The sequence below is a fragment of the Camelus dromedarius genome, chromosome 10 (assembly GCF_036321535.1).
Source record: "Camelus dromedarius isolate mCamDro1 chromosome 10, mCamDro1.pat, whole genome shotgun sequence".
Lineage (NCBI taxonomy): Eukaryota > Metazoa > Chordata > Mammalia > Artiodactyla > Camelidae > Camelus > Camelus dromedarius.
The window spans coordinates 75,094,738-75,121,792 of NC_087445.1; the positions used below are offsets into that span (position 1 = coordinate 75,094,738).

General features: G+C 39.8%; 1 protein-coding gene across 7 annotated transcripts in view; it reads right to left on the bottom strand.

Annotated features, from left to right (window-relative positions):
• The window catches only part of SETX (senataxin), a 63,622-nt gene that overhangs the window by 17,284 nt on the left and 19,283 nt on the right, over nucleotides 1–27,055 (bottom strand). For all 7 annotated transcript variants that reach the window (XM_031450767.2, XM_031450763.2, XM_031450766.2 and 4 more), the window contains 8 exons: nucleotides 22,647–26,774; nucleotides 18,047–18,146; nucleotides 11,167–11,340; nucleotides 8,900–9,132; nucleotides 7,662–7,829; nucleotides 6,971–7,121; nucleotides 2,039–2,140; nucleotides 1,707–1,822 (listed from right to left, as the gene is read on the bottom strand). In XM_031450767.2, coding sequence (XP_031306627.2) covers nucleotides 1,707–1,822; nucleotides 2,039–2,140; nucleotides 6,971–7,121; nucleotides 7,662–7,829; nucleotides 8,900–9,132; nucleotides 11,167–11,340; nucleotides 18,047–18,146; nucleotides 22,647–26,774 — 5,172 coding nt within the window. The remainder of the gene's footprint in view (nucleotides 1–1,706; nucleotides 1,823–2,038; nucleotides 2,141–6,970; nucleotides 7,122–7,661; nucleotides 7,830–8,899; nucleotides 9,133–11,166; nucleotides 11,341–18,046; nucleotides 18,147–22,646; nucleotides 26,775–27,055) is intronic.

Here is a 27,055-nt window from a genome sequence, read left to right on the forward strand (position 1 = left end):
AATGCTTTCCAACAGACTGCCTCGCATTTCTAAAGGGTGTGCCTATACTTTATTAACGAAAAGCTTACTCAGCCGGTGCCTCTCTCTGTACCAGTGAAGTCCTGATGCGACGCTCCTGTGCTGCCGCACGTCAGCGCTCAGCCAAGCCGCTCCATGCTGTCGCTGCCCTGGCAGCCACTCTGGACGAGCGGCCTGCGGAGACCTTAAAATGACGCCAGCCTCTTCAAGCTCAGTTAGGCCCCAGACAGCAGCACGCAGAGTCACAAGCAAATGCATGCTCTTGTGATCTAGTCTCCCCTGCCTTTCACGCCTTCCCCTTACATGCCCCTTAGAAAAGACCTTCCTTAGATAAGGCCCTCCAAGCAGCTCACCAAACTCCTGCTCTTTTGGTTAAAGCTGACCAATCCAGCCTCAGCCCGGGAACCCTAAAGCACTCCACCCATGGGCTCTAACAAAGGCGTGCGCCCAGGTCCTGCCTCTCTCTGTCCGCACTCTGTCTGGCCTCCCTGTCATAAGGCATGCCTTGTACTTCCTTCAAGACCTGTGAATACAACTCAGTAACAACAACAACAAAAAACCCCCACAAACAACCCAATCAAAAACTAGGCAGAAGACCTAAACAGACATTTCTCCAATGAAGACATACAGAAGGCCAATAGGCACATAAGATGCTCAGTATCGCTAATTAAGAGAAATGCAAATCAAAACTACAATGAGGTATCACCTCACACAAACATATTGATTTTCATATTCTTTTTCACCATAAGGTACTACAAGATATTGAATACAGTTCCCTGCACTGTACAGCATGAACCTTTTGTTGACACATTCTTAACACTCTGTAAAGATTCAGTTCTGTCCCATGTACTGCAGGTATGCTCTGTCTGTCTGCTTAGCATCCAACCCTCCACTCATCTAGGAGGTCAAATGAGGTTATCAATTGCTCCCCAGTCATTCCTCTGGCCACAGGAATAGGCATTTAATACAGGCCTGGTAAATCACAGCACTCATTCCCTTAAAAATAGGGATTAGACCTGCTTGCATCCTCCAGGGACTAATCAGAGTCCTTTGTTAAAACTGATGCATGGATACTGGGAGAGAGACCTCTTCAGACAGTTTTTCTAAGCTGGGATGGTGGACGCAGGAGAAAAAATGGATGACTCACGGGAAAAATCAAGGGGTGGAGAAATGACATCATTTGAGCCTCTGGATCCAGCCATGCTGAAAAATTAATCCACTTCCAGATTCCCCAGGTACATGAACCAGTTAATTTCCTTTTGGTACAACTTAAGTTGAATTGGGTTTTTAACTTGCAACTGAAAGATACCTAACAAAATTAGTATGGCTTTCAGATAAGGCAAGCAACAGCCAACTGAGCCTGCGGGCTAAACTCAACTCATCTGTTTTCATAAAGTTTTATCGGAACACAGCCACACCCCTGTTTACAGATTATGAATCACTGTTTTCACGCTTCAAGAGGAGAGCTGAGTGGTTGAAACAGACTCCACATAGCCTGCAAAGTCTAAGATACTTACCATCTTGTCCTTTTCAAGAAAAGTTTGTAACTCCTGATGTAAGACACAATTTTTGCATACATTTTTATACACAAATTATGCTATTCCACAATGAAAGAATGGTATCAAATACTCATCAACTACTTTATCTATGAGTTATTTAAAAACACTGACCAAGAAGCATTTAGATACCTGTACTTCCCGCCCCCCTCGGCACAACGCACGCCGGCGGGAAAGCTCATCCAGCTGACGGTCTAGATATTCCTTCCTTCTGTGCATCTCCTGAACATGGGAAGGTAACTCTTTTTCTAAAACAAAAGGGGGGGGGGAGATGAATGATATGCTAATTTCAACACACACACACGTGCACACACAGTGAGAAGAAACACTAGTTTCCAAAGCTAGTTTCGAGGGTCTCCTAGATTGTTTCTAGGGTCTCCAAATTACCTTTAATGCCCAGGCCATTTTCGACCACACGTAAGAAAACAGAGGTAACATTAGCAGGTACCTGACTCAGTACTTACTCATTCGGTGGTTAACTTGGCTGTCCAAACTGAATTTTAGGACCTCATTATTAATAGACTTCTCTGGACCCAGACGTACTAAATTTATATCTCCACAGTTTCCTGTTGATAAAAGTCACACTTAGACATTAATAAGAACACTGCCAATCTCTGCACATAATATCTATTTCTAAGCAAGTATATTAAGTATCAGAGAAGGCTGCTAACATGAACTATTAATCAACCAGACACCTGAAACTATACTAGAGGCTTCCTACACATTATTTTAGATATTATTCAGAACAACGTTATAAAGCAAGGACTTATTTCCACCTAATAAAAGCTAGTGAGGTTGCATAAACAGTACGTTGCAGAGTTGAGATTCTATTGTTTCTCAAACTATGTTCTATACAACACTCCATAGTAAAATTTATCTGGGAAATGGAGGGTTAAAACAGATTTCTTAACCATAGGTTATTTCAAAAATAAAGACTTTTATTTATTAATATACGTGTGGATTTCTAAAACTGAATCTTGACCATCACATCCTTTTCTGCAGAATACTCAGAACCAAGTTTCTGAATCTCTGCTCTACATCATAATGCCACTCCAGGATCTAAGGGACATTAGATGCTGGAAATTCTGGAGTATGGCAATTCCAAAACTGTCAACATCATTTAACTGGTTTACTAAACACATTTTAATTTTAGATTAGCAAATTTCAGCTAATATTACTTAATCTAAAAACCTCTCACTGTATCGCTGAATTAGACTACAGTCATCACGCAGACGTACCCCAGCCTGACACATCACATGCTTGCTACTGTCTACCTCCTCTCCTGAATCCAAGTCCCTTACGAACAGGGTTTTGTTTTGGTCACTGCCTAGTCCAGCAGCTGGCAGGTAAGAAGTACAATAAATATGTGTTGAACAAATGAATGAATAAATGACTTACTATACAGTTGTCTACACATGTTTTTGTTCCTAGTTCAGCTCATTTTTCTAAATCTGAAGCCATCTTCTCTGGCCAACATTTACTTGAAAGTTTCAAAACTGCTAACTTGTGTTTCTACCAGGAGGTACATGAGATTATTTGGAAACTCACTCACTATAAACACCTAAAACTGCTCCAGAAATTAAAACAGACATCCTTTAAATTGCAGGGTGAGCTCCTAAGAATGTACGAGAAATTCCTAGGGGCCAAAAACAAAGAGAAAGCTGAAAACCAGTGCTGAAAGCCCCTGAAATGCTGTGGCCTCCCCTGAGGGAAGGGGGTGATGGCTGCTCACTGTCTAGGTGCTTAGCTGTTCTTCAATTTATACATAATAAAATGCACAGATTAAAAAATTTTTAGTTCCATAGTTTGACAAATGTCTACAGTGGCAAAGCTACCATCCAAGAAAGATACAGAAATTTTATAATGGGGACCTGGATTAGACCTGGATTAGAAAGCAAAGGGGCCTGGAAGGAGTGGAGGGGTGGAAAAGACGGGGCTCGACCTTGGCCTGGGCTTAGCTGGGAAAGAAGTAATTTTCTTCTAGACTCCCTCACCGTGGGCCCATGCCACATGTGGATTTAGAGACTAAACATGTAATACAGAGAATGACAAAGGTGACTCAACCAAAATAGCTGAGATTTTTAAAATGGGAATAATGAACTTTATACCAGTGTATTTGAAAACCTAAGATAAAGTGAAAATTCTTCTTGAAAAATACGAATTAGCAAAACTCACTCAAGTCTAGAAACCTTGAACAGACCAAGAATAACTACATTTAGACAGCAGATAGAAACTTAGCCATCTGTCAAAAAAACAGACAAAAAAAGAAAAAAACCCCACCAAAACAAAAACTCCCCAAACAAAACAACACTAAAAACAAATTACCCTTCCAAGAACAGGTATTCTGTCTCATACAAAATATTCCAAATAAATATCTGAATAACTTCATTTTTAAAGTCTGCATAACTTCAATACTAAAACCAAACAAAGATATGACAAAGAAAAATTACAGGCTGGCCTCATTTATGAATATTCATTTTAAAAATCCTGCATAAAACATCAGCAATCCAGCAATGTGTTAAAAAAAAAATTATACACAACCAAGGTGACCTTATTCTAGGAATCAAAGATATCGTAACATTAGAAAAGCACTGTAATTTATCACCTTTAACAGGTTAAAAACAAGCTTCATTACCATTTCAACGGATAAAAAAATGCATGCAATAAAATTCAATACCAATTCATTAAAAAACTCTTAATGAGAAGGGAACTTCTTTAACCCGATAAAGGGGACACACCAAACTCCAAAAACAAACATCAAACTTAACGGTTAGATGTCTGAGGCATTTCCTTTTAAAGGACACCCAGGACCACTGGAAGTAGTGAAAAGAGGTGGAAATAAAAGTACTGAAGGGGGAGGGTATAGCTCAAGTGGTAGAGCGCATGCTCGGCATGCACAGGGTCCTGGGTTCAATCCCCAGTGCCTCCTCTAAAAATAGATAAACAAACAAACAAACATAATTACCCCCCCCCCCGAAAAAAAAAACAACTAAAAGTACTGAAAAAGAAGAAAAAAGCTCTCTTTACTGTCAGACACTGTTTTCTAACCAAAAAACTAAAATAAAAACTCCAACCTGGACGCTTGCTGGCCCAGTCCAAGTCCCGGCCTTGCCGTGTGGTCAACACACACCTGCAGAAGCACTTATCCCCCTCCTTCAGTCAGAGGGGGGGAGTGAAGACTGCACCCCCCCCCCCACAAAGACTGTTCTTGGGCGTGCAATTTGATACAACCACTTTCAAGAAGAATTTGGCACTATCTAGAAAACTGAGGATGCACAAATCCTTCAACCCAACATTTTCACTTCCAGGTATACAGACCAGTGTCTTTATAAACTCTTCTGACCTTGAACTATAGTTGAAGTACACTTCACATTGAAAGCCAGTACACTCACACACCTCCCCAGTAAAACAGGTTTCACAAAACAGTACTAACCCCTCACACTACCCAGACTCTGATCTTTTCTGTTCTCTTCTGTTCTACTTTACCTTGTTTAACTGTGCTGGTTCTGGTGTCCCTAAACTGATCTGACAATCCACTAACAGGTCACAAGCCATAGTTTGAAAAGCACTGCCCTAGAAGGCTGCACGAACACACAATAGACACGAGTGAGAACCCTGACTTCAGTGCGCTCCCTTTAACTGTCTGCAACACACAATTCATTTATTCAGCGTAGTGAATGTTTTCACACCCGCAGTGGAGAAACATGCACAAGTGTAGGAATGCTCACTGCAATACAGTTTGAAATAACAAAAAACAGGAAGAAAAATTCTATCAATAGATAAGGAGCAAACTGTGCACTCATACAATGAAATACCTTATAGCAGTTAATATGAAAGACTATATCAATATATAGCGATACATAAAATCATAAATCTCACAAACACGGTGAGTAAAAAAGTTGCAGGTTGATAATGTAAGTTTCAACAGCAAATGAATTTTATATGCAGGTAAAGCACATGTAGTAAAAGGACAAACGTGTGTGATCCCTCAGAAGAAAGGTGACATGTCCCAGCCTCTCACACCAGTGGGTGTGGCCATGGGAGTAAGTTCTGGCCAAAAGGAAATAAGCAGAGGTGTTTCTGGCAGGGTCTAGAAACTTTTCTTAAAGTATGGCTAGTCCCTTCGCCCCTTCTTCGTCTTTTACTTATACTCAATGCATGTGATTACTGGAGCTGGAGCAGCCATTTCTGACCATGAGGTGCACTAAGGAACAGAGGTCACACGTGGTGGAGAAACAAGATGAAAGGACCCCAGTCTCTGAAGACTCTCTGAAGCAGAGTCATCATACCAGTCCCATGCCTCAGCTGCCCATCTCTGGGTTCTGAGTAAGAAAGAAAGAAGCGTCTACCATATTTAAGCCACTATTTGGAATCTCTATTATTTGCAGCCCAATCCAATCCTAACTAAAGTATGCTCAAGGAAAACAGAACATGGTTACGGAAGACAAGACATACGTGCTTGGAAGAATCGTCTAATACAGAGCTGCAACCACACCACTCAGATCGGGAGGCGTGAGAGTGAGTGCTAACGTTAAGTACACAGAAATTCTCTCACATCTTCACTCGAGCACCCGAAATCACCCGTGGTAATGCGTTTCACCGTCTGTCAACTGTACTGAAAAAAGTTATCCCTATGTATGTTTTCCACCTCAACTCTTCAGTTTGTCCTCCTATAAAACGCAGACAGTGAGGGCAGTTGTTACCGGGCTCACAGGATCACTCTGAGATGACTGACACACAAGGAGCGCTCAGCAACCATAAGCCACGACTGCTCCCGCTTTTGAGTCACTAAGTATCTACTCAGCCCAGCCGAGTGCCAGGCACTGTTTTAAGCACTGGGGTTACTGCAGTGGACAAATTTAAAAAAACTCTGCCTTCATGGAGCTTGTTCTAATTCTAGTTACACTGAACTGAGGTTCTCTTGCTTCTGCTCCTTTTTGTTTATAGTAACGTCTACTAGAGCTCCCCCGCCCCCACCCCACGTGCAATGGCTGACTCCTAACTCGTTCCTCAAGCTTCATCGCAGACATCATTTCCTCTGTAAAGCCTCGCCTGGCCACCACACGACGGAATCAAGGGCTGCTCTAGGTGTTGCAGAGAGCCCACACTTCACCCCTGTTATGCAGCTCGCACCCTTGCACTTAACTGCCCACCCACTTCCTCATCAGGCTGACGCTTTGAAGGTTTCACTGTCGAAACCTCAGTACTTATGCAGTGCCTGGCACAGAATAAATGCTCAGTAATGTTCGCTGAGCGAATCAGTGAGTACACGTGGTCCATAGCCTTAAGTGGAAATGGCCACCAGAATTGGCCTGCACTTTGTCATTCAAAGCTGCCCACGCTAAACACTGCAAACAAAAGCAAAAACAAATTAAAAGCCCATGTTAGTATCATACCCAAAGGATTCTTCTTGTCTTTACATTTTTCTTTGAATTCGAGGATGATTTTTTTCATGAGTTCATCAACAGCTGCATTGGAAGGCGCGCACACAAGGACACGGTTTTGTTTGATCTTGGCATTGGAGTTTTCATCTGAGTGTCCCCTCCTCTGGTCCCACAATTTGCCACCAAACAAACAAACAAACAAACAAACACTGGTGAGCACTATTCTGCAGTGCTATACCCGCTACTTCCATGTATATTCAAAGTTCCCCTTACAAATAGTTAAAAGTAAATAAAAGCGCCCGTATCTTCAACTGATACTAGAAAATTACTCTAGCATAGAACGTTACCGTAACTTCCCTCAGTCTTATCTTACTACCCACTTATTTTACTCAACACTCAATCCAACCAAAATGTAGATGAAGATGGTTTCCTGGTGTTAGACGTGACCTCCAATAAAGCCAGGAGACCACCATCCTAGCCCTTAGGATTAGTTTCACACAAGACAACGTTTTCTGCTCTTTTTATTTGATAACCTTCTCCACCTGTGCCGCCCTTTTATCTGATACAATTCCACACAACATCAGAAAGATACACAAAATTGAAGGAGAAAAGGCACTTTCGTACTCATGTAAATGTTAGTTAATTCAAGTGAAGCAAAAGGAAGTATTCAGTGACAGCACTGATGCCCTCACACGGACTCTACCTCTGTTAGCAAGCGGTACAGGAGGCCGACAATGGTTTTTGATTTTCCTGTGCCAGGCGGTCCATGAATCAGACAGATCTTGGCAACCGATGGGGAGTGTCTCACCATGGCATACGCAGTTTCTATTGCTTTCTTTTGGTCTTCGTTGAAATCTCTTAAGTAGGCGATCTATACAAAAGACATTAGTGAGAATGAGTTGTTCCTCCTGCAGCGGCGCAGGAGAGGGAGATAATGGAAAACATCTGTTTGAATTTCACCTTATCTTTATCAGACAGAAGCTCTGGTTATGATCAGTCCAGACCCCAAAATGACCTTTAATCTAAGAACCACTTTCACTACTGGAAATAAAGTTACTTATTATGAGTGTCTGTAGGCTCCGGTTCACCTACAAATACAACTGTATTTTTATTTGACATTCTTATAGAGATGATCACAAACTGTTACGTAGTTTTCTTCTATTTATTCCTGTTTCTTCCCATTTTAGTCAATTCTCTTCTTGCGCAGTAAAAGAAAAAACATTCCAAGACTTTCTTTCTTACTAACACAGCTGATATAGTAGAAGGAAGATAGATTTTGGGTCAGATCTGAGTCTATACCTCAGTTTCATTCACAAGCTAGATCTCTAAATTCCTAACTCTGAGCTTCAGTGTTTGTCATATATTAAGTCTAGGATTCCTAAAAAGGGTGAGAATTGGGTGAAATAACTCACATGAAAACCCTAACACACAGCAGATGTCCAAAAAGCACTACTTTCCTTGTGCCTGTCTCTGTGTTAACTCTGTGTTAACTTCCTGGATCTTACACACAACTCTTACAATGAGAAATATGAGTTCACACAAAATGACAACTTCATCTTCATACCTGCGACAATACCAGTCAATTTTCCATTGATCATTCAAAATCAAAATTAATTCCGCTAAATCAACTCCTACTCCTGAACTGTAATTACCTAAACAAAAACTTAAGTAGCATGCTCAAACATTTTAATGTTGTTCTTCAATCATATTTTCAATTCCTTATCGTACTCTACCTTTTTCCTAAAGCTGACTAACCCAACACAAAGACATACTTTGAAATATCAAAAACCTAAGCACTAAACAATGTCACTGGGCACACAAGGTGACTATGTCTTTGTTGCAGACATGAGGGAACATGTAATAGATAAAGACAACATGATGCTTCAACATTCTGACATGAAATGTTCCAACTTTTCCTGTTATTAGATGATCATTACTCACAATTCTCTCAGATGTTGTAGTTAGTAAATCTTTTGTACAGAAGTCCATGGGGTTTGGATTCAGAACGGCTCTGGCCAGTTGGTTCCGACCACTCAGCAAAGACATGGCTTTCAACTTCCTTTGTGTCGTTACTAGAGAGCTAATTACAATACATTTCACGAATTCACTTAAACTGACTGGTAAGTTATCTTGAGTCTGGATGGAAACGGAACACTCAGACTTCCCATTACGCACTATTACCAAGAAGGAGAAAAAGCCATTTCAGTCACCAGTGAGTAACAGTGTCCAGTTAAACAGGTTATTCAGAATTGGTATTTTGTAACATGTTACTTTATATACTAAATCAATAATTTACTCAACAAGTATCTACTGAATGCCTCCTAAGAGCCAGGCAATGTTTCTGTCATTTTTTCGCAGAGGGAGACAGATACATGAATGACTGTGTCAGGGGATGTAAGTGCTATGAAGACAGCAGAGAGGGGGCAAGAAAGGGATGCAGGATGTGAGGGAGGACTACCGCGGGCAGGACAGTCAGGGAAGGCCTTCCTGATCAAGATAATACCAGAGCCGATGCTTGACACAGGGGAGTGAGCCACGCCGTGACCTGGGGAAAGTGTGTTACAGGCGGAGAATCAGCAACTGCAAAGACCACGAGGCAGAGATGTGACTAGAGTATTTTAGGAACAGGGAGAAGGCTAGAATGGCTGGAAGGAAAAGTAGGGAGAAACGAGCTAGAAGACAGAGTAGAGTGGGGCCACACTTTATGGGACTATGTAGACCAGTAGGGACTCTGAACACTACCTGAGACAATTCTGTGGAGGGAAGAGACATGCTCTAAGTTACACACTAAGAGAATCACATACTGCAGACTACAGAATAAACCGCAATGGGAAAAGCAAAGACAGACCACTTAAGAGGCCACTGTAGGATCCAGGCAAAAGTTAGTGGAAGTGTGCGCCAGGACATAATAGTAGAAGTGGGGCCTGGATCTTGGATATACTGCAAAGGAAGAGTCAAGACGATTTCCTGGTGAATTAGGTGGATGATGCTGAAGTTTTTTGGCTGAGCAACTGGAAGATTGGAAGCCCTGCTAACTGAGATGGGAAAATTGAAGGAACTGCAGATGTCAGGCAGAAAATCAAGCATTCCTTTTGGTGTAGGTTTGAAATGGTTAATCTATCTCCAAATGGAGACGTCAGAGAGTGGGATGCAAGAAGGGTTCAGGGAAGGATGCTACCTTAGAAACAGAAATTTGGCAAATTAACCACTTGAAAGAGTCTAAAGCACAGATTAAGGCACATATCCTCGTTTGCTACTCCTCTAAACGCATTCTACACAAAGCCCTGCGCCCTGATCACACCTATGTTAGTAAATATGGCACATCAGTTATGAGGCAGCACAATGCTGAGCTCTAAGGGGCTTTGTTGTAATTTTTAAGATAAAACACAAAAAGGTAAAGGAATAATGAAATCATATTGTCTTCATATAATAGAGACTAAGAAAGCAGCAATGTCAAAAAGGCAGCTTGGAATATAACAAAGAACGTGGACTTTGCAGCCAAACAAAATCAGGTTTCAATTATGTACCTATCTTTTAATACTGAGGATGACCCTGGATAAGTTACTTAACATCCCTGAGCTCTGACTTCCCAATGAGCAGGGAATGAGTAATTTTTACTATTTTGCAGGGCTTTGGGAAAAGATGACAAATGTGCCCAGGTAGGGCACAGGTGGTGCTCCTTAAGTTCAAGCTAAAACTTCTGTTATGTTACCTTAGGGAGAGAAGCCCCCACAACGCAATGGATGGGAGTGATGGAGACAGCGAACCCTTCCAGCTGCCTTACAGTGAGTTGTAAGTTTGGTCTTCTCAGAAACAATTAGCCACAAAACCAAGGTTGGAATGTGATTTAACAAACAGGTTGCACATTGTCTGTTTTGTAACAAACACACTGACAGATGAAGGAATTTACTAGAAGGAGAAGACATAACAAAAGAAAGCTTTTAAATTGTAAGTCTAATGCAATAAATACTGGGCCTTTTCCAGCTGAGTCCAGAAAAACTAAAAAAGGACCCTGAATGGCAAGTAATCAACTGAGCAAATACAGGTCTGGTAAATAAATGTACAGCAAATACAGGTCTGTTAAACCCAGAGTAAATATACAACTGGTAAATGTCCAGCAAACACGTGGCCAGTAAAGCCTAACTTAGAGGGAAATTACAAGATGAGCTTCTGACAGATGTCCCTTCGCCCGCTCATCATTTACTTACTGACTGAAGTGCGGCGAAATTTATGAACATAACCACAGTGATATTCATGGGGATCCAGCACAAAGTTTCTCTGTAGATCCTTCTTCTCTTCATTTAGTCTTTCGGGAACCAAGAACACCAAATCATTTTCCTTTGGATGAAGCTGTTTAGCTAGTTCACATTCCTCAAGATAAACTATAAAACAATAAGAAACCAGCATTAATTCTAACAGAACTGTTTTACTTAAGATTACCTACTGAAAGGATATGAAACTCGTATGAAGTCAAGCAAGTGTACAGCACTAGTGGACTTTGTATTACTTCAAAATGGCAGTCCAAGCCAGTCAACACCTTCAAATACTGATTATATGGTATTACAAAATTATTCTTAAAAACAGATGAAACCATAATATTCAAAAGTAGCTAATAAATTTCCTGTCCTTGAAGTTTATCTTAGGTTTTAATCAAGAAACATTCATTTTTGTTCCCTACTTTCAAAATCCCAAGAGAAATTCCAGAAACGGATACAAGTATATATAAGAATTCTTAGCCTATTGGTGATATTTCAAACAAGGGGAAAAGGACAGTAGTAAAACAAATGGGGCTGGGAAAACAGGCCAATCACTAAAATTAAAAAGTTTAGTACAAGCAGCTAAATCCGGCAACAGCGTGTTGAACTAAATTTAAAGCATGAAGTATGGGGACTAGGTAGACTGAACCACAGAGTCAAAAAAAATTTTTTTTAAATGCATCGTGTAAGAAATACTTATTTGAAGGCATCAGAGAACAAATACAACAATGAAAAATCACTATATTGAGAACCAGAACAGTGAGGAAATCCACAGGGGTCAGCCCAGTGTTTTCCCTAGAAACATCTGAACTATTCAGGGAGTAGCAGTCAGGAGTCTGAGCCATACCTGGGATGGCCTTGCACACAGAAAAAAAACACAAATGTTGGCATCCAGGGCCTGCAGAGAGTGGGCACCTGGTAGCCCCCCTGCTTCAGGCTGGGACCGGAAGGACGACACCCGAGGAAGAAGCAGGAGTAAACTGGCCTTTGCATGGGCTGCAGACCAGCTTCACTTCACCTGAGTACTTCAGGAAAGCTCAGTCCTTTAAACAGGATTAAGATGATCCCATATTGCTACTGCTCCCAGAATCCTGGCAGAGCAAAGGAAAAGCCTCTCTGGAAGAAGACAGCATCATGCTAGGCCTCAAGATTATTTTTACATAACCTTCCAGAGACAATGACCAACACATTATGCAAAGCACAAGGAGAGAACAAATACATGAACTGGTAGAATCAACAAACAAACAAACAAAGGGCTGCACAGGGCACGACTGAGTATAGCCGTCCCTTGGTATCTGTGGGGAACTGGGTCCCCCGTCGGACACCAAAATCCTGAGATGCTCAAGTGTCTTACATAAAATGGCACAGTATGTCCTATGGCTCAGGCACACCCTCCTGCATACTTTAACGTCTCTAGATCACCTATAATACCTAACACAACGCAATACTATGTGCAGACTTGTAAGTCCAACAGAAGTGGTATGTAAACGATGCTGATGCACAGCAAATTCAAGTTTTTCTGGAATTTTTTTCCCAAATATCTTTAATCCACGGTTGAATCCAAGGATGCAGAACCTATACATACAGAGGACCAATCGTATGTTTTACACAGGTTAAAATATAGAATTAAAATACATAACAACAATAATATACTATTGGGATGGGGATTAACAGAGTTAAAGTTTTTTTTTTTTTTAAAGATTTTTTTCCTTATCTACAGAGACAATTAAAATATCTATTAAAACTATGCACTTCTGATAAATCAAGCATGAACATTATAAGTTTTAACTAAATACTTAATAGCAAAAGAGCTATAAATTGGGGTATAATTTCCAAACTGAAAGAGAAGAAAAACTGAAAACTTTAAAAATGGAAAGAAAATTTTAGAGTATTCAGCCAAATCAAAAGAAAGTTAATAGTTAGTATATAATTAGGCTCATTTGTTGTTACTGCATTTCTTGTTTTTTTTTTTTTTTGGTGGGGGGAGGTAATTAAGTTTATTTATTTATTTATAACGGAGGTACTGTGGATGTATTTCATTTTATGGTTTAATTTTTATAGTCACCTCTGTTGATTTAACGGTTCAAAAATCTCACGTATATGTAAAAAGCATACTGCAGTTTTATTAGTTTTTTCTTTATATATTTTATTAGGTGCACATACATGCACTCAAATTCGTCATATCTTCTGTTAATTGAACTTAACATTGTGAAATACTCCCTTTTTATCTCAAATAATACTTTTCTGCCTTAAAGTCTATTTAGTCTAATATTAACAGAGCAAAACAAGTTTTCTTTTAGTTGGGTTTGAATGAGTATCTTTCTCCAAGCTTTTTTTTTCAACCTTTCTGTATCCTTACATTTACATGTATTACTTGTTAATAGCATATAACATGCCCATATTGATCCTAAAATAACACTTTCTACCAAAAGATACTAAGGCTACTTAGAAAATTTCAAGTTCAGATATGGGATAAAAAATATGAATGATATCGGTTACATGAGATGGCAAGAAAGTTCTCAAAGACTAGAAGGGTCCTGTCTAAAGGGTTCAGGAGCCAACCTGAAGAAGCCAATTACAAAGGACTGAAATGGAAGCATATTTAAGTCCATGTGTTTATAACGAAAAATTTTTTAAAAGGGTCACTGGTCAACACCAGTGCTTGCAGTAAATTAACTCATTATTTTGAAAACTGGTCAAGAGTCAAGACCTTATTCTACCTTTCTTTATAAAAGTATACCACTAAGTAATCAAATAAAATAGAGAACTTTCTCTTTATAGAGAATAGCTAGTAAGTGAAAAAATGATCAAATAAAAATACCATTTTGTATCCTTTAATAAATTAACTTATCTAGGCATTAAGCATCAGTAGCTATAAATATTACAAAAAAGAGAAATCAGAGATCAAGTACCTCCTGATAAAGGAACATCCCACCCCACCTATGAAATAGTTCTGCCAAAAATATTAAATCAAATGAATCTGATTAAGCCTCTAGATCCAACTAACAATTTACAAGAAATAGAGGACAGAAAAACATACTAAACACCATCAGGGGGACGCAATCAGCAAGACATAGACCGTAACTCCACAGGATCAACAACTCAATTTCTTCAAATACAATAAATTCATTACAAAGGGGGAAAAACATGAATGAAATAATTACACTTGAAAAAGACATTATCAACCAATGTCAATGAGTGGACCTAATTTGGATCTTAACTGAATAAGAAATAAACACTTTATTTATGAGGAAACTGAAAATCTGAACACTGACTAGCTATCTAATATTAAGGAATCATGGTTAATACTTTAGCAATATTTTATTATGAATTTTTACATCCATATCTTTTAGAGATAGTCACATAATTACAAACGACATTTTAAAAAATCTAACCAATGATGATCTGTAAAACCTCTCCATAAACTATAAAACACCACTGAAAGTAAACCTAAATAACTGAAGAAATACATCTTATTCATGAATTAGAAACTCAGTATTAGAGAGACGTCAATTCTTAACAAAGTTCCACATTTTTTTTCTTTAAAATTTACACGGGAATGCAAAGGAACAAGAACAGCTAAGCTGCTCTTTAAGGCAAAACAAAGTTAAGATGACCCGTTAATTAAAATTCATTATAAAGCCAGACTAAGTAAGTAAACCATGTGATATGGGCATAAAGGTAGGCAAAAAATCCAGTGAAGGAAAAAGGAGCCCGGAAAAAGACCACTGTATTCAATGGCCACTAGATTTACAATAAACATGCCAGTGCAGAGCATGGAAAAAGGATAATCTTTTCAGTACGCAGCACTGGGATAACTACATCTCCATCAGGAAAAAAACGAAACATGACCTCCACGTCTCACTTGGGCACAAAATCAATTCCAGGTTGACAAAGCAGTGAACTCTAGAAAAGGGGTTGGCAAACTTCCTGTTAAGAGCCAGATTTTTCTCTGCAGGCCACATATGGTGTCTGCTGCATATTCATCATCTTTTTTTCCAAAGCCTTTAAAAAAATGTAAAAACCTTACTCTAGGGCAGTATAAAAACAGAATATGGGGCAGATCTGCAAGCTGTAGTTTGCTGACACCTGTTTTACATGTTGATAATATATTTATGATCTACAGCAGAGAAGTTTCTTAAATGAGACACAGAGCACCAACCATAAAAAAAGGGTGCATTTGTTATGTTAAAAATAAGAAATTCTAAACAAGAATAAAATAAGAATTTTTAAGACATCACTAAGAGAGTCATAACGCAAACCAAAGTAGGAGAATGGTTTATACCCAGAATATTTAAAGAACTCCCTACAAATCAGCAAGAAAAAGACAACTAACAGAAAATGAACAAGAGCCGCTTCCCCGAAGAGTTCACTGAAGCATCTACTAAATACACGAAAAGGCGCCCATCCTCACTGATAACAAGGCTATTACAAAATAAAGTCACAAAAGGCCATCAATACTCACACACGCCAGAATGGTTAAAATTAACACCACGGTCAAGACAAACATGTGGCGAAGGCAGGGACAACGTGACTTCGCACACCAGCAGGGGTGCATAACTGCACATAACTGGCTTGGCATTACCTACTCAAGCTGAACTTACGCATACCCTGCGACTCTGAAATCCACTGTAGGACATTCTCAACAAAAATGCCCTCACAAAAACACTAAGAGACACATGAGTGATCATAGTAACATTCTTCATAAAATGCTGTGTCTAAGAGTTAATTAACACAGCAGGCCTGAGGGTATTCTAAGGAAGGCCTGCTTACAAGGCTGGAAGGCTGGCCCTGGGCGTCTGGGAACCTGGCTTCCAGGGCGGGTCTCACCATTTGCTGTACCTAAACTGTCTTCAAACAGAGTATGATTTACGTCAAACACCCACTTTACTTCTGAAAGTCACGGATTTAGGCTAGGCAGAGGGTGTCCTAGGCAGTGAGTCTCTAAGCTTCCCTGGCAGGTAACATTTCACATGTGGTGTCACCACTCACTACTGGGAAAATTGAGTGTGTCCTGCGTGACTCCTCTGAGAAAGCACTCTTGGAAGTTTCTGCTGGTTTGCTTCAGGCCACCCCATGCGCTTTCTCCCTGTGTGAATTTTGCTTATACCCTTTGCTGCTGTCTGTCATAGCCATGAGCATGAATATGTTAATTCTTGTGAGTCCTCCTAGTGGACCACTGAGCCTAGGGCGGCTCCTGACACACGGACCAAAACTGCTGGAAAAAACGTTCAGCAACAGTAAAATGATAATCTATTCACAGCAATGAAAACAATACCAAAGGTGCCCACAAAACGGATGAATTACACAAACATGTGAGATGAAAGACGGCAGACCCGAGAACACCGTGTGATTCCATCATATGATCAAGATAAATGGCAGGTAAATCAGCTAAAGAGAAATAAAAGCCTACTACAAGAAAAAAATGAAAGTATTTATCTAATATCTAAAACCAAAATCTAAACGGTAAAGAAATAAATCTGGTATTTTTGAACATGAAGATAAAAACTGTCTGTGCCTCACAAACTGCATGTGAATTGAATAGAACACAAAAGGACAAGGGGCGCGCACAGATGAGCAGTCAGCCACCCCCCAGCCTGGAACACAAGAGACAGGGAAGGTTTGGGGACAAAAACTGGAAATGTCAAATGAGATACATTTTTCACACAAAACTGAGGAAAAAGTTTAAAGTAACAAAGAAGAAGAGAGACACATTCTTACATCCTTATGCTAGATGTGAAAATGTATTCTTTTTAGTAGGCAGAGGCAATATGAATCGGAAGTCTTACAAAGCAAGTACTGTTTGACGTAGCAAACGGATTTATTCAGTGATTGTTAACAGTGAAAAACTATAATGTACGGGTCTAACTAGAAGTTACTGGTTAAATAGAACTATGGAGTATGCTTACAAGGGAATAACTACAATTACTAAATGTACTGTTATCTTTTAATTATCTCTGAAATGACACTGATAATAGAGTAAATGAAAGTAAGTTAAGATGTAAGCTTCATGAAGGCAGAATTTTGTTTTCATCACAGCTACAAACCTAGCTCTAGAATCACTATCAGGTAGTATAAAGTTAATAAATATTTGCTGAATAAATGAATGAAAAAGTCACAAGAATAGTTAAAATGACCCTGCCCTCCCCCCTCACACAATTCCCATAGATAAGTAGGAAGTCTAGCAGGGAGACAGCCATGACTGTGCTCACAGGATCATCTCTGAATGATGGGAGTTGTGGGTCATGTTTATTTTACTATTGCTGATATTACCTGAATGTTCTACAATGAGCATTATAATACTTCCCCCCAAAAACAGACACATGCTTTCTTTCTTGACTGACTCTATGGAGTAGGACAGATTGGGGGGAGGGCAAAAAGAGAACTTATACTTTTTATTTCAAAGGGTTCTGAATATTTGGCTTATTTATAACTAATACATAAATGTGGTATGTGTTTCAGACCAATCATGCAATGAGAAGACAGATGGCAGGAAGATTTACTCAAAATCTATGAACACTATCATGGTGACACCCCTGCCCATCCGCCGCCAGTCACGTTCCCTCCCTGGCCCTCTCTCTCCCAGGCCCAGCTTCCACGGACACTTCGGCCTGCAGTGTTCTAATCGCATAATGATTAAAATCATGAATTTTATACTCATAACCATCCTGTTAATTATCCTCATTAATTAAGACTTTAAACATATTCTTTATAAGAGGTTACAAATTAGGAAACCTATGTCCCAGAAAATTCCAACAATCATTATGTTTCCTCAGATAGAAATCTCCAATTATTATATGATATATTCCAAGTTACATAAGAAAGGACTCACCCACAAACTCCCAGTATTTTTTATAATCAGCAGGAAATTTTCGTAATTGCAACTGATGGAATTTCTCTTTATTGGGAGAGCTGATCCATTCCTGTGCCACCTACACAAAGCCAAAAAAGCAAATTAAGAAAGCAAAATCATCTGAAAAACCAATGCTAAACAGCAACATTTTCCAAAGTAAGCAACAGTAAAATCCAGAACCTAGAATCCCAGGTGACAGAAACATTAAAAATGTGGGACTTCCGGTTTCCAGCTTGGCATGTAAGGAACTCAGAAGTCGCTGCTCCATCTCAACCACAAGCAGAGACAGACAGGGGATGCAGACAATCACAACCTACCCTCATAACTTAGGAGCAGAAACTCTTCAGTAGAAACCTCCGTGCCAGGACAGGAAAAACTGAACTGTAACTGACAAACTACACGAGGCTCAGTATGGACAACTCTGAATGTTAAAAACTCGAGGGGGACCCAGGCCCAAGGGGGACCCCGCACTCTCGTGAGTTTTACATCTAGGAGCTCTACCAGGCCCTCACAGTGAATACTGGAGAAAATTCCCTGTGTGCTTCCAGCAAGGGGGTGGTTAGGGACTGAGGGGAAGAAACCACTTTGAAATACACCCGCGCATTCTGACCTTAACAAGGCTTGGTCTACAAAGCAACTATTTTATCAGAGCCAAACCTGCTGGGGATTTATCACAGCCCAACCGACTTGAGGGAAGATAATCAAGTCCAGCAGTTTGAGCCATCCTGTCTCCCCCAAGGAGGTGGGGGAAACTAAGAAGTGTGTGTCAAGTTCATTGTCCAGAGGCAAGCGCTCACTAAAAGACCAACACCGAGGACTGGAATGCTTCCCCTTCCCCCATACCTCACTACCATATTACTAAAGACCCATTTACTGCTGCTCCTTTTACTCAGTAGATCATGTCCACCTTGCAACAGAAAACGACAAGGCACACTCAAAGGCAAAAATCACAGTTTGGAGAGACTGAACAATCATCAGAACCAGTCAGATACGGCAGGAATACTGGAATTATCTGATGGAATTAAAAAAAAAAAAACCTGTAATTAATACGCTAAGAGTTTAATGGAAAAAGTAGACTATGAAATAATAGATGGATAATGTAATCAAAGAGATGTCAATTCTAAGGAGGAATCAAGAAGAACTGCTAGAAATCAAAAATACTGTAACACAAATGAAAGATGCCTCTGATGGTTGAGGAGAAGATCTCTGAGCTGGAGGATACATAGCAACATAAACTACGAAAGCTGAAAACCAAAGAAACAAAAAACTGGGGAAAAAATAACAGAATATTCCAGGAACTATGTGACAATGAGAAAAGGTGGAACACACATGTAATGGGGACACCACAAGAGAGGAAGAGAGAGGGAAAGAAGCAGTATTTGAGGCAATCATGACTCATTCCAAAATTAATGTCAGACACCAAATCACAGATCCAGGAAGTTCAGAGACCAAGCAGAATAAATGTCAAAAACGATACCTAGCCATGTCATATTCAAACCTCAGGAATATGAAATATCAAAGATAAAGAAAAAATCTCGAAAGAAGCCAGTGGTAAAAAAACACCTTGCCTATAGAAAAGGTAAGAATTACACCTGACTTCTCAGAAACAATGCAAGCAAGAAGAGAGGAGAGGGAAAAATATTTAGACTGTAAGAGAGAAAAAAACCTACCAATCTAGAATTCTGAATCCTGCAAAATTATCCTTTAAAAGTGAAGAATAAATAGTTTCTCAGACAAAATTTGAGAGAACTTGTTACCACTGGACCTATCCTGCAAGAGGTATTATAAGATCTTCAGAGAGAAGGAAAATGACATAGGTCAGAAGCTCTAATCTGCTTAAACAAGACAAGAACATTGGAGAATGAATAAGAGAAGGTAAAATTAAATTTTTTATGTTTCTTATTCGTAATTTGAGCTAACAGATAATAGTTTATTCAAAATAACAGCAACAATATATTCAACTATGGATGCTTCCGCGTGTGTACATACATGCTCATCTATGCCTATGCAAGGGAAATGAATGACAGCAGTGACATGACAGACAAGAAGAATTAGGAATATTTTGTTATTATTAAGTAGTCACAATATCCATAAGGCATTATCTAAAAGTAAACTTAGATTAGTTTTAAATATATACTGCAAGCTCTAAGGCAATCACTAATAAAAAAATATATATACTGATATGCTAATGATAGACAGAAAACAGAATTACATAAAATGCTCAATTAAAACCACAACAGCAGAAAAAGCATGGAAGACAAAAATAGAAACAAAGAACAAGGGTAACAAATAGAAAATAGTAACAAATATGGTAGAAATTAATCCACCTCTATCAATAATCACATTAAATATCAATGGTCTAAATACACCAATTCAGATTGGAAGAGTGGATCAAAAAACAAGACCTAACTATATGTTGTCTACGAGAAACTCACTTTATATATAAAGACATTGTAAACTAAGTAACAGAATGAAGATAAACCATGTTAACACTAATCAAAAGCAAGCAGTAGTTTGACACAAGGCAGTTTACATGGTCAGATTTAAAATCTAAAAGAGAGTCTGAAGCTAGTTTAGCAGTAAGTATATAGAAAATTAAGTAAATAAAATAATAAATTCAGAGAAAGCAAAGAGTTGGTAAGGAAAGCAAAAGTAGTTCTAGCACACCACATGACTAAGCTGTGGATGCCTCTTGCATAGTCAAACAACAACAAATACTGACCTAAAAATTACAAGACAGCTCCACAGTCAGGATGGGGAAATGGGGAAGCGGGTGTGTGAAGGTAGGGCTGGGAAGAGAGGGTACTTTCTGTAGTGGGAAACTAACAGAAAATGCCTAAAACTGAAAAATTTAGAAGTCAAAATCATGGCATGTTATTTAGAAATATGGAAGCAAATAACAAGAGGATCCATCAAGAATCAAACATGACTACTTGAGGAGGTGATGGTGTGTGCTGTTTTTTTTATAATGGGCCTTCCATCAGGATTTGACCATTTTAAACTCTGTGCACATACAAATGAAACTTGTGTTCATTCTGCTTTGAAAGGATTAGGGCTACAAAAATGTCGTGAAGAAGGAGACCTTAAAGAGGAACATATAAATACCTCTTAACTCAGGGAAAAATAAAATCAGAAAAAAATGTCCTAAATTTAAGAACTATGAATGACTTTCAAATGGTTTATTGCTTTCCAGAAATAGTAAAGGCTGAAGAAAAAAATTAGCTTCAAAATGAAGAAAATTTCTGTATTTTCCCTGGCTTATTTAACTGTATCAACTATTCACTGAGCTAACAATTTTTGTAAGGTAAGAAAATAATTCTTGTAATACTAAATATTTCACTGTGTTGTTATGGAGAGAGACTGAAGACTCTCTTATCAATTAGTTGTTTCTAATGCTTTCCCAACTCTAGTGAAACAAGTCTCAAGACAATGGCTGAAAAAAAAAAAAAAAGACACTGGCTGGAATCTGGGGCATACATTGATACAGACTGGCCTCTCCGTGCAACGCTTCTACATCCTAAGCCTGATCTCCCCTCAGTGTCTTTGCACTCCCTCTGCCTGGAACATACTTCCCGTGACCTACCCCTTCCATTCTCAGTGTGAACACCAGTGCTCCCTGAGGCTGTCTGACCTTTCAATCTATAGTGCCCTCTCCCTTTTGTTCTAGGTCATTCTAGATCACGCTAGAGCCTTTTATCCTCATCTGAAATGACCACTCCCAGAAGACAGAGGCCCTGTCGTCTCGTTCACCCCTTGCCCTCCCAGGCCTGTGATAGCGCTTGGCAAGTATCAGGCACCGAAGTATCTGTCCCGTGAGTGAACGAGCAAGTATTCACCTGAGTGCTCCTGGTTTTGTTTTTAAGAGTTTTACTACATACATACTTTGGTCTTTTTTTTACAAAGAATTTGGAAGAAGTAAAAATCTACCTGCTTTGAGAATACCAAAGTGCAGCTGGGTGTTTTCACTATAAGGATGGCTAGCTGTTTTTCTGAGGTTCAAATTTCACCAGGAATCCTGTATTTTATTTAGCAATCCTAGTCAGAGGGAGGGAGAGAGAAGACCCAGAATGGGATGTGTTGGGGTAAGGGAGGCAGCTACAGGGAGAGAGCAGCTGCTATGAGGTGTAAGAAGCTGGGAAGGCAGATGTGAACAGAGAAATCTGGATTTATTGCTTTGTGTCAATCGATGGAATTCACTCTCTGCTACCTCCTCAAGGAAACTTCAGTAAAGGTCTACATTCCTTTTCAAAAAAATAAATGCAGATGGGAGACGGTCTCCTCTGAGATGTTCTCCCTTACCTTTGCCCCAGAAAACACTTCCTCCTGTGCTACCTCTGGACTTGGCACATTAGCACTCTGAACTGTGTCTGTAAGCTCCAGGAGGGCATAGGTCAACCAAGCGTTTCCTCTGTACCACCAGCATCTAGAACCCGGTCTGGCACAGAGTCTGTTCAGCATGAAATCTACAAGCTACATCTAAGTCAAAACAAGGTCAGTTATTTTAGCTGTACTATTACTTGGCACGGTAAAGAAAGGCAATTTCAAAGTCTACATGTATACAATTAAAGCACATACTTACTGTTTCAAAAGTATTCAATATCATCAAAGGGAAAAAAACATTAAAATAATCTCCACAGTCTTGGAATCTGACAGGCACACGTCTTGCGATGGACTGACAAAGACTTGACGGGGGCCCATACTGATCAAAGTTCACGAACATGTTGTACTTCCATTTTAAGACCTCTTTAACGAAGGTGTCAGAGACGGACTGTGATGACAGGATGTTTACTGGAGAGGAGACCGGAAAAGATTTGCTTTCACCAAGTGGAACTTTGTAACCTTGCCTGCTGGAATTATTTGGAGTCTGAGGATGAAGGATGTTGCATGCACTCTTCACTTCACCCATTGGCTTCTGAGACACCAGAGAAGTCGGCTGTGGTACTTTCAAAACAGACTGTATCCCAGTTGACTTTTTTAGAGCTGGTGGAAGTGCTGAGGTATTCTCCAAAGACTTGGAAAGATGAGCAATTCGTGAAGTACTACTTGAGCTAAAAATCTTAGCAGTGGAGGGTCTGGAAGGTTTAGACGCAGAGAGAGGCAAGGCAGGTTTACGAAATACATCTTCATCTGCTGCTTTAGCTTCTGAGTGTTTCGAGCAGTATTCACCCTGGTTTTTCAGAGTTTCAACACAATCTTTATACTTACATTTTGTGCTACTCACAGATTCCAACTGAGGCCGACTGGTGGAAACTTCTTCTACCTGAACTGTGTCTTTTCCATGAACTACTTCAATGAGGTTATCATTCTCTTTCTCCATTTGTGAACATAAATCCATATCTTCAGGATCACGCTGTGTTAGAAATATATCATCTCCCTCTATATCACTGTTGGATTCAGGCTCTCCCTCTTTCAAAGATGCCACCTCTAAACGATGTACTGTTAGGTCACCTCCACCTAAAGGGTCCTCTGAAGTAGAGACAATGACTTCACTCGTTGGTATTCTTCCATTCCACACTACAGAACTGCACTGGTTCAAGAGACAAGGATCATCAGTTACCTGAGAAACGTGTTTTGCTTTTGTGGGTTCTGTTTCAGAAGACACACATTTTAACTGTTTTTCATTATTGTTAGCAGCTACCTCAGATCCCCCTTTATGACTATAATCTGACCTATCGGACTCCGGTACAAATGTGTCAGAATCCTGTGCTGCGTGCGGTCCTGCTCTTGGAGTAACTGTACTTTCACAGTCAAGGAGTCTTTGTCTATTTTGTTGCAATTTGGGTCTCATCTGCCTTCGCAACTGAAGGTCTTGACTCGTCAGCAATTTCTTATTATTTCTGACAGACAGAGTTTGAGGAGAAATTAATTTAGCCTTTTTCCGGGTATCGACTACTCCAACAGTTTTGCCATAGTCACGTAACCGAGATATAGAGTCTAAAGATCGCTGAGACAACTCAAATGCCCTACGAGGAGCCTTTTTCAGACCAAGTTTCTCAACTGTTGAAGCTGGTTCCGGACACTGGCGAAACTTCTTTGGTGGCACAACAGCAGGAGTTGTTCGACAGCTTATGTAACTTGAACTTTTATTCTGCCCTTTTCTGGTATCGGAATGTGTCTTCCTAGGAGTTTTAGAAAGTGGGACTTTCCGAACAGGTTTGGAGCAAGTGCGAAGCTTTGGAGGGGACTTCTTTAGGGACGCCGCGGTGGGTCTCTGAATACTTGAACTGGGAGCTGTGGTCCTTACATCTGCGCTTTTTACATCATCTTCAGTTAGCTCTCCCTCGTTAAGATCAGACTGGTCCTTACTTCTGACAGAAGAAGGCCTTAGATGATCTTCAGCCACAGGTTTTTCATATCGTTTTCTCTTGCGTTTTTTTACCTCAATTTCACAAAACTCCTCAACAGAAATACTACTCCTCTGTGGTTCTGCTTGTTCCTCAACACCCTCTGTTACTTTTTTAATGACCTCTCCAGACACATAATCTGTATCATAACCCCAGTTATTTGTGGTATCACCTATACGAGTCAAGCATGAATTTTTTTCATCCTCTTGAACTGAACTGTTGTTGTCTGGTTTCTGATCTTGCCAAACTGAAAACATTTCAAATGGACTTTCAAACTCAAAAAACTGAGAATCAGATTCCTCAAACTCCAACAGGGACTTTGTCTTTTCTTCCTTGATCACCTTCTGTTTCACATTCGTATCAGCTACTGAAGTATGCTGCTCTGGACAGGCCTTCCCAACGCACAGTTCATCCTGTTTAATGAGTTTCTCAAAACCCAGAGTTCTTTCATCATCATCATCATCATCATCAGAATCTGAGATAACAATAACATGCTCACGGCAGGTTTTCCCGTTATTTCGGTTAGCTGTGAAACATCTTTTATCATCTTTTACTTTTCTTTGTAGCTGGGATGAACTTTTTGGGGTCAAATCTGATGGGAACTTAGTAACACTGGCTTGAGCTATTAGAGATAAGTTGTGGAGGTCTCTGTCTACCTGAGAATCTGTTAAGATGTCAGACTTAGGACTGATGCTAGGGGCCTGTTCTCTCAAAGCAGAAGAAACCTGGTCGGTACACTTGCTAATTTCCTTACCTCTTGTTTCAAGTACAGTCACAGGATCTTTAAAAGGTGTTTTCTTCACAATAGTATTGGGCATTTCTGCAAACAAATTCTTATTACCAACATGACACTCCTGTATTTGACAGCTGTTTTCAGGGGTATCCAACTCTTCTTTCTTTATTTGTTTCTTTTTCAGCAATAAACTGTTTTGAGACTTTTGTTCTCCATTTTTCTCGTCCAGAATACCATTAGCGTCCAAAGAGAGGTTGTGCATGAAGCCATCTCCTTTCTGACCTAGATCCTTCCTTGAATAGAAACTCTCAATGCTAGATACAGGCAGGTTTTCCTCTAAACTGACAGCACTGCTGACCACGGAACTTTTCTGGTGTGGCTTTTTTATTACATGTGATAACTTAGCACAGATTTCATCTTTCTGTGTCTTAGTTTTTGTTTTTGAGGTTTTGCCAAGAGTATCATCCTTTAAAGAGAAATCCTCATTTGATGTGGACACCTTTTCCAGAGAATCAGTGCTAGAATCAGTCAACTTTATTATTCCTCTGTCAAATACCCTTTCTGGACCATTTCTTGAGGTACAATGCTGCGGTGTACATGAGGCATTCTCTTTTACAGACTTACACTTCCCTGTACTTATTTTCATTTGGTCTTGAGCTCGTTCAGTGATATTTTTACTTCTCTGCTTTAAGCAAGGCTCAGCTGAGAGGTGGTCTAGTTTCAGATCTTTTATGTGGTTTTGCTCATTATTTGCTTTGCTCAAAATACTTGCTTGCAGGTGATGCATCTCAGCTTTCAATGGCTGTTTAGAAAGTGTTGGGTTGTTCATGTCCTTTTTAGGTTTCTTCCCTAACAGCTCACTTTCTTCCTCACAAGATACGAAAGGGGTTTCACACAGAGGACTCAGACCCACGAAAGTGCTACTCTGAGGCACTTTGAATTTGATGTTTCTGATAATTTGCTTTAAACAAGCCTGTAACTCGTGGGTTTCCTGACTGGTCAACTGCCAACCTAAAGATAAATTTCCTCGCAGGAATAAGTTGAGCTTATCCCAGAATCGCTTACACAGAGTTTGCTGCCCAAGCTGATAACCTTCTTTAAGGAGACTTCTAATCAGCTGCACACAAGCCAGCTGCACAGAGTTGGATGGCACTGAATGCAATGACAAAGACGATATCATTCCCATTCCTTTGGAGCAATTTCCAGATGACTTCTCAGAACTCCGTGCAAACGCACAGGTGGGAAGCTTGGCACACTTTACAACGGCTTCCACCCACTGCTGGGAACTAACCCACAGCAAATGCAAACATTTTTTATTCCTATGAAGTTCAATCACTGATATCAAAATCAGAAGAAAAAACTCAGTGACTTTGTCACACATGGCATCTGGTTGGTTGAGGACATCTTTGACTTCAGAATGCAGATGATGAATAACCTCCACTATGTAAGCCACACCCAAATCCTTCAGATCCATGAGGGACTGAACAAAAGGGATGAACCACAGAAATGTGCTGTTATGAACACGCATGTCTTGACCAATATCTGACTGAAGCACACTGGCTAATGTTTCCATTTCTTCATACATGTTAGGACAATAATCTGTGCAAATGGCTGATCTCCATCCCGAATCCTAAAATGAAAGAAATACTGACATTCAGATAAACAAGCACCACTCGTGACAGGATTAACACACAAGTTGTAAACAAGACAATATGCTGCTCAATTTTCCTGTTTTGGTGTACATATACATACCCCCTAGAAACTGAAAACACAGCTCAATTTTGAGGTTAAGGTTTCATGAAAAGGTAAATTTATAACATCTCCATAAACTCTGACCTTCTTTCCAGAGTTAGCTGGTTTTGGTTTCTAGTCATGGAACTTGTCTCTCCCAATGCCATAAACATTCCACCC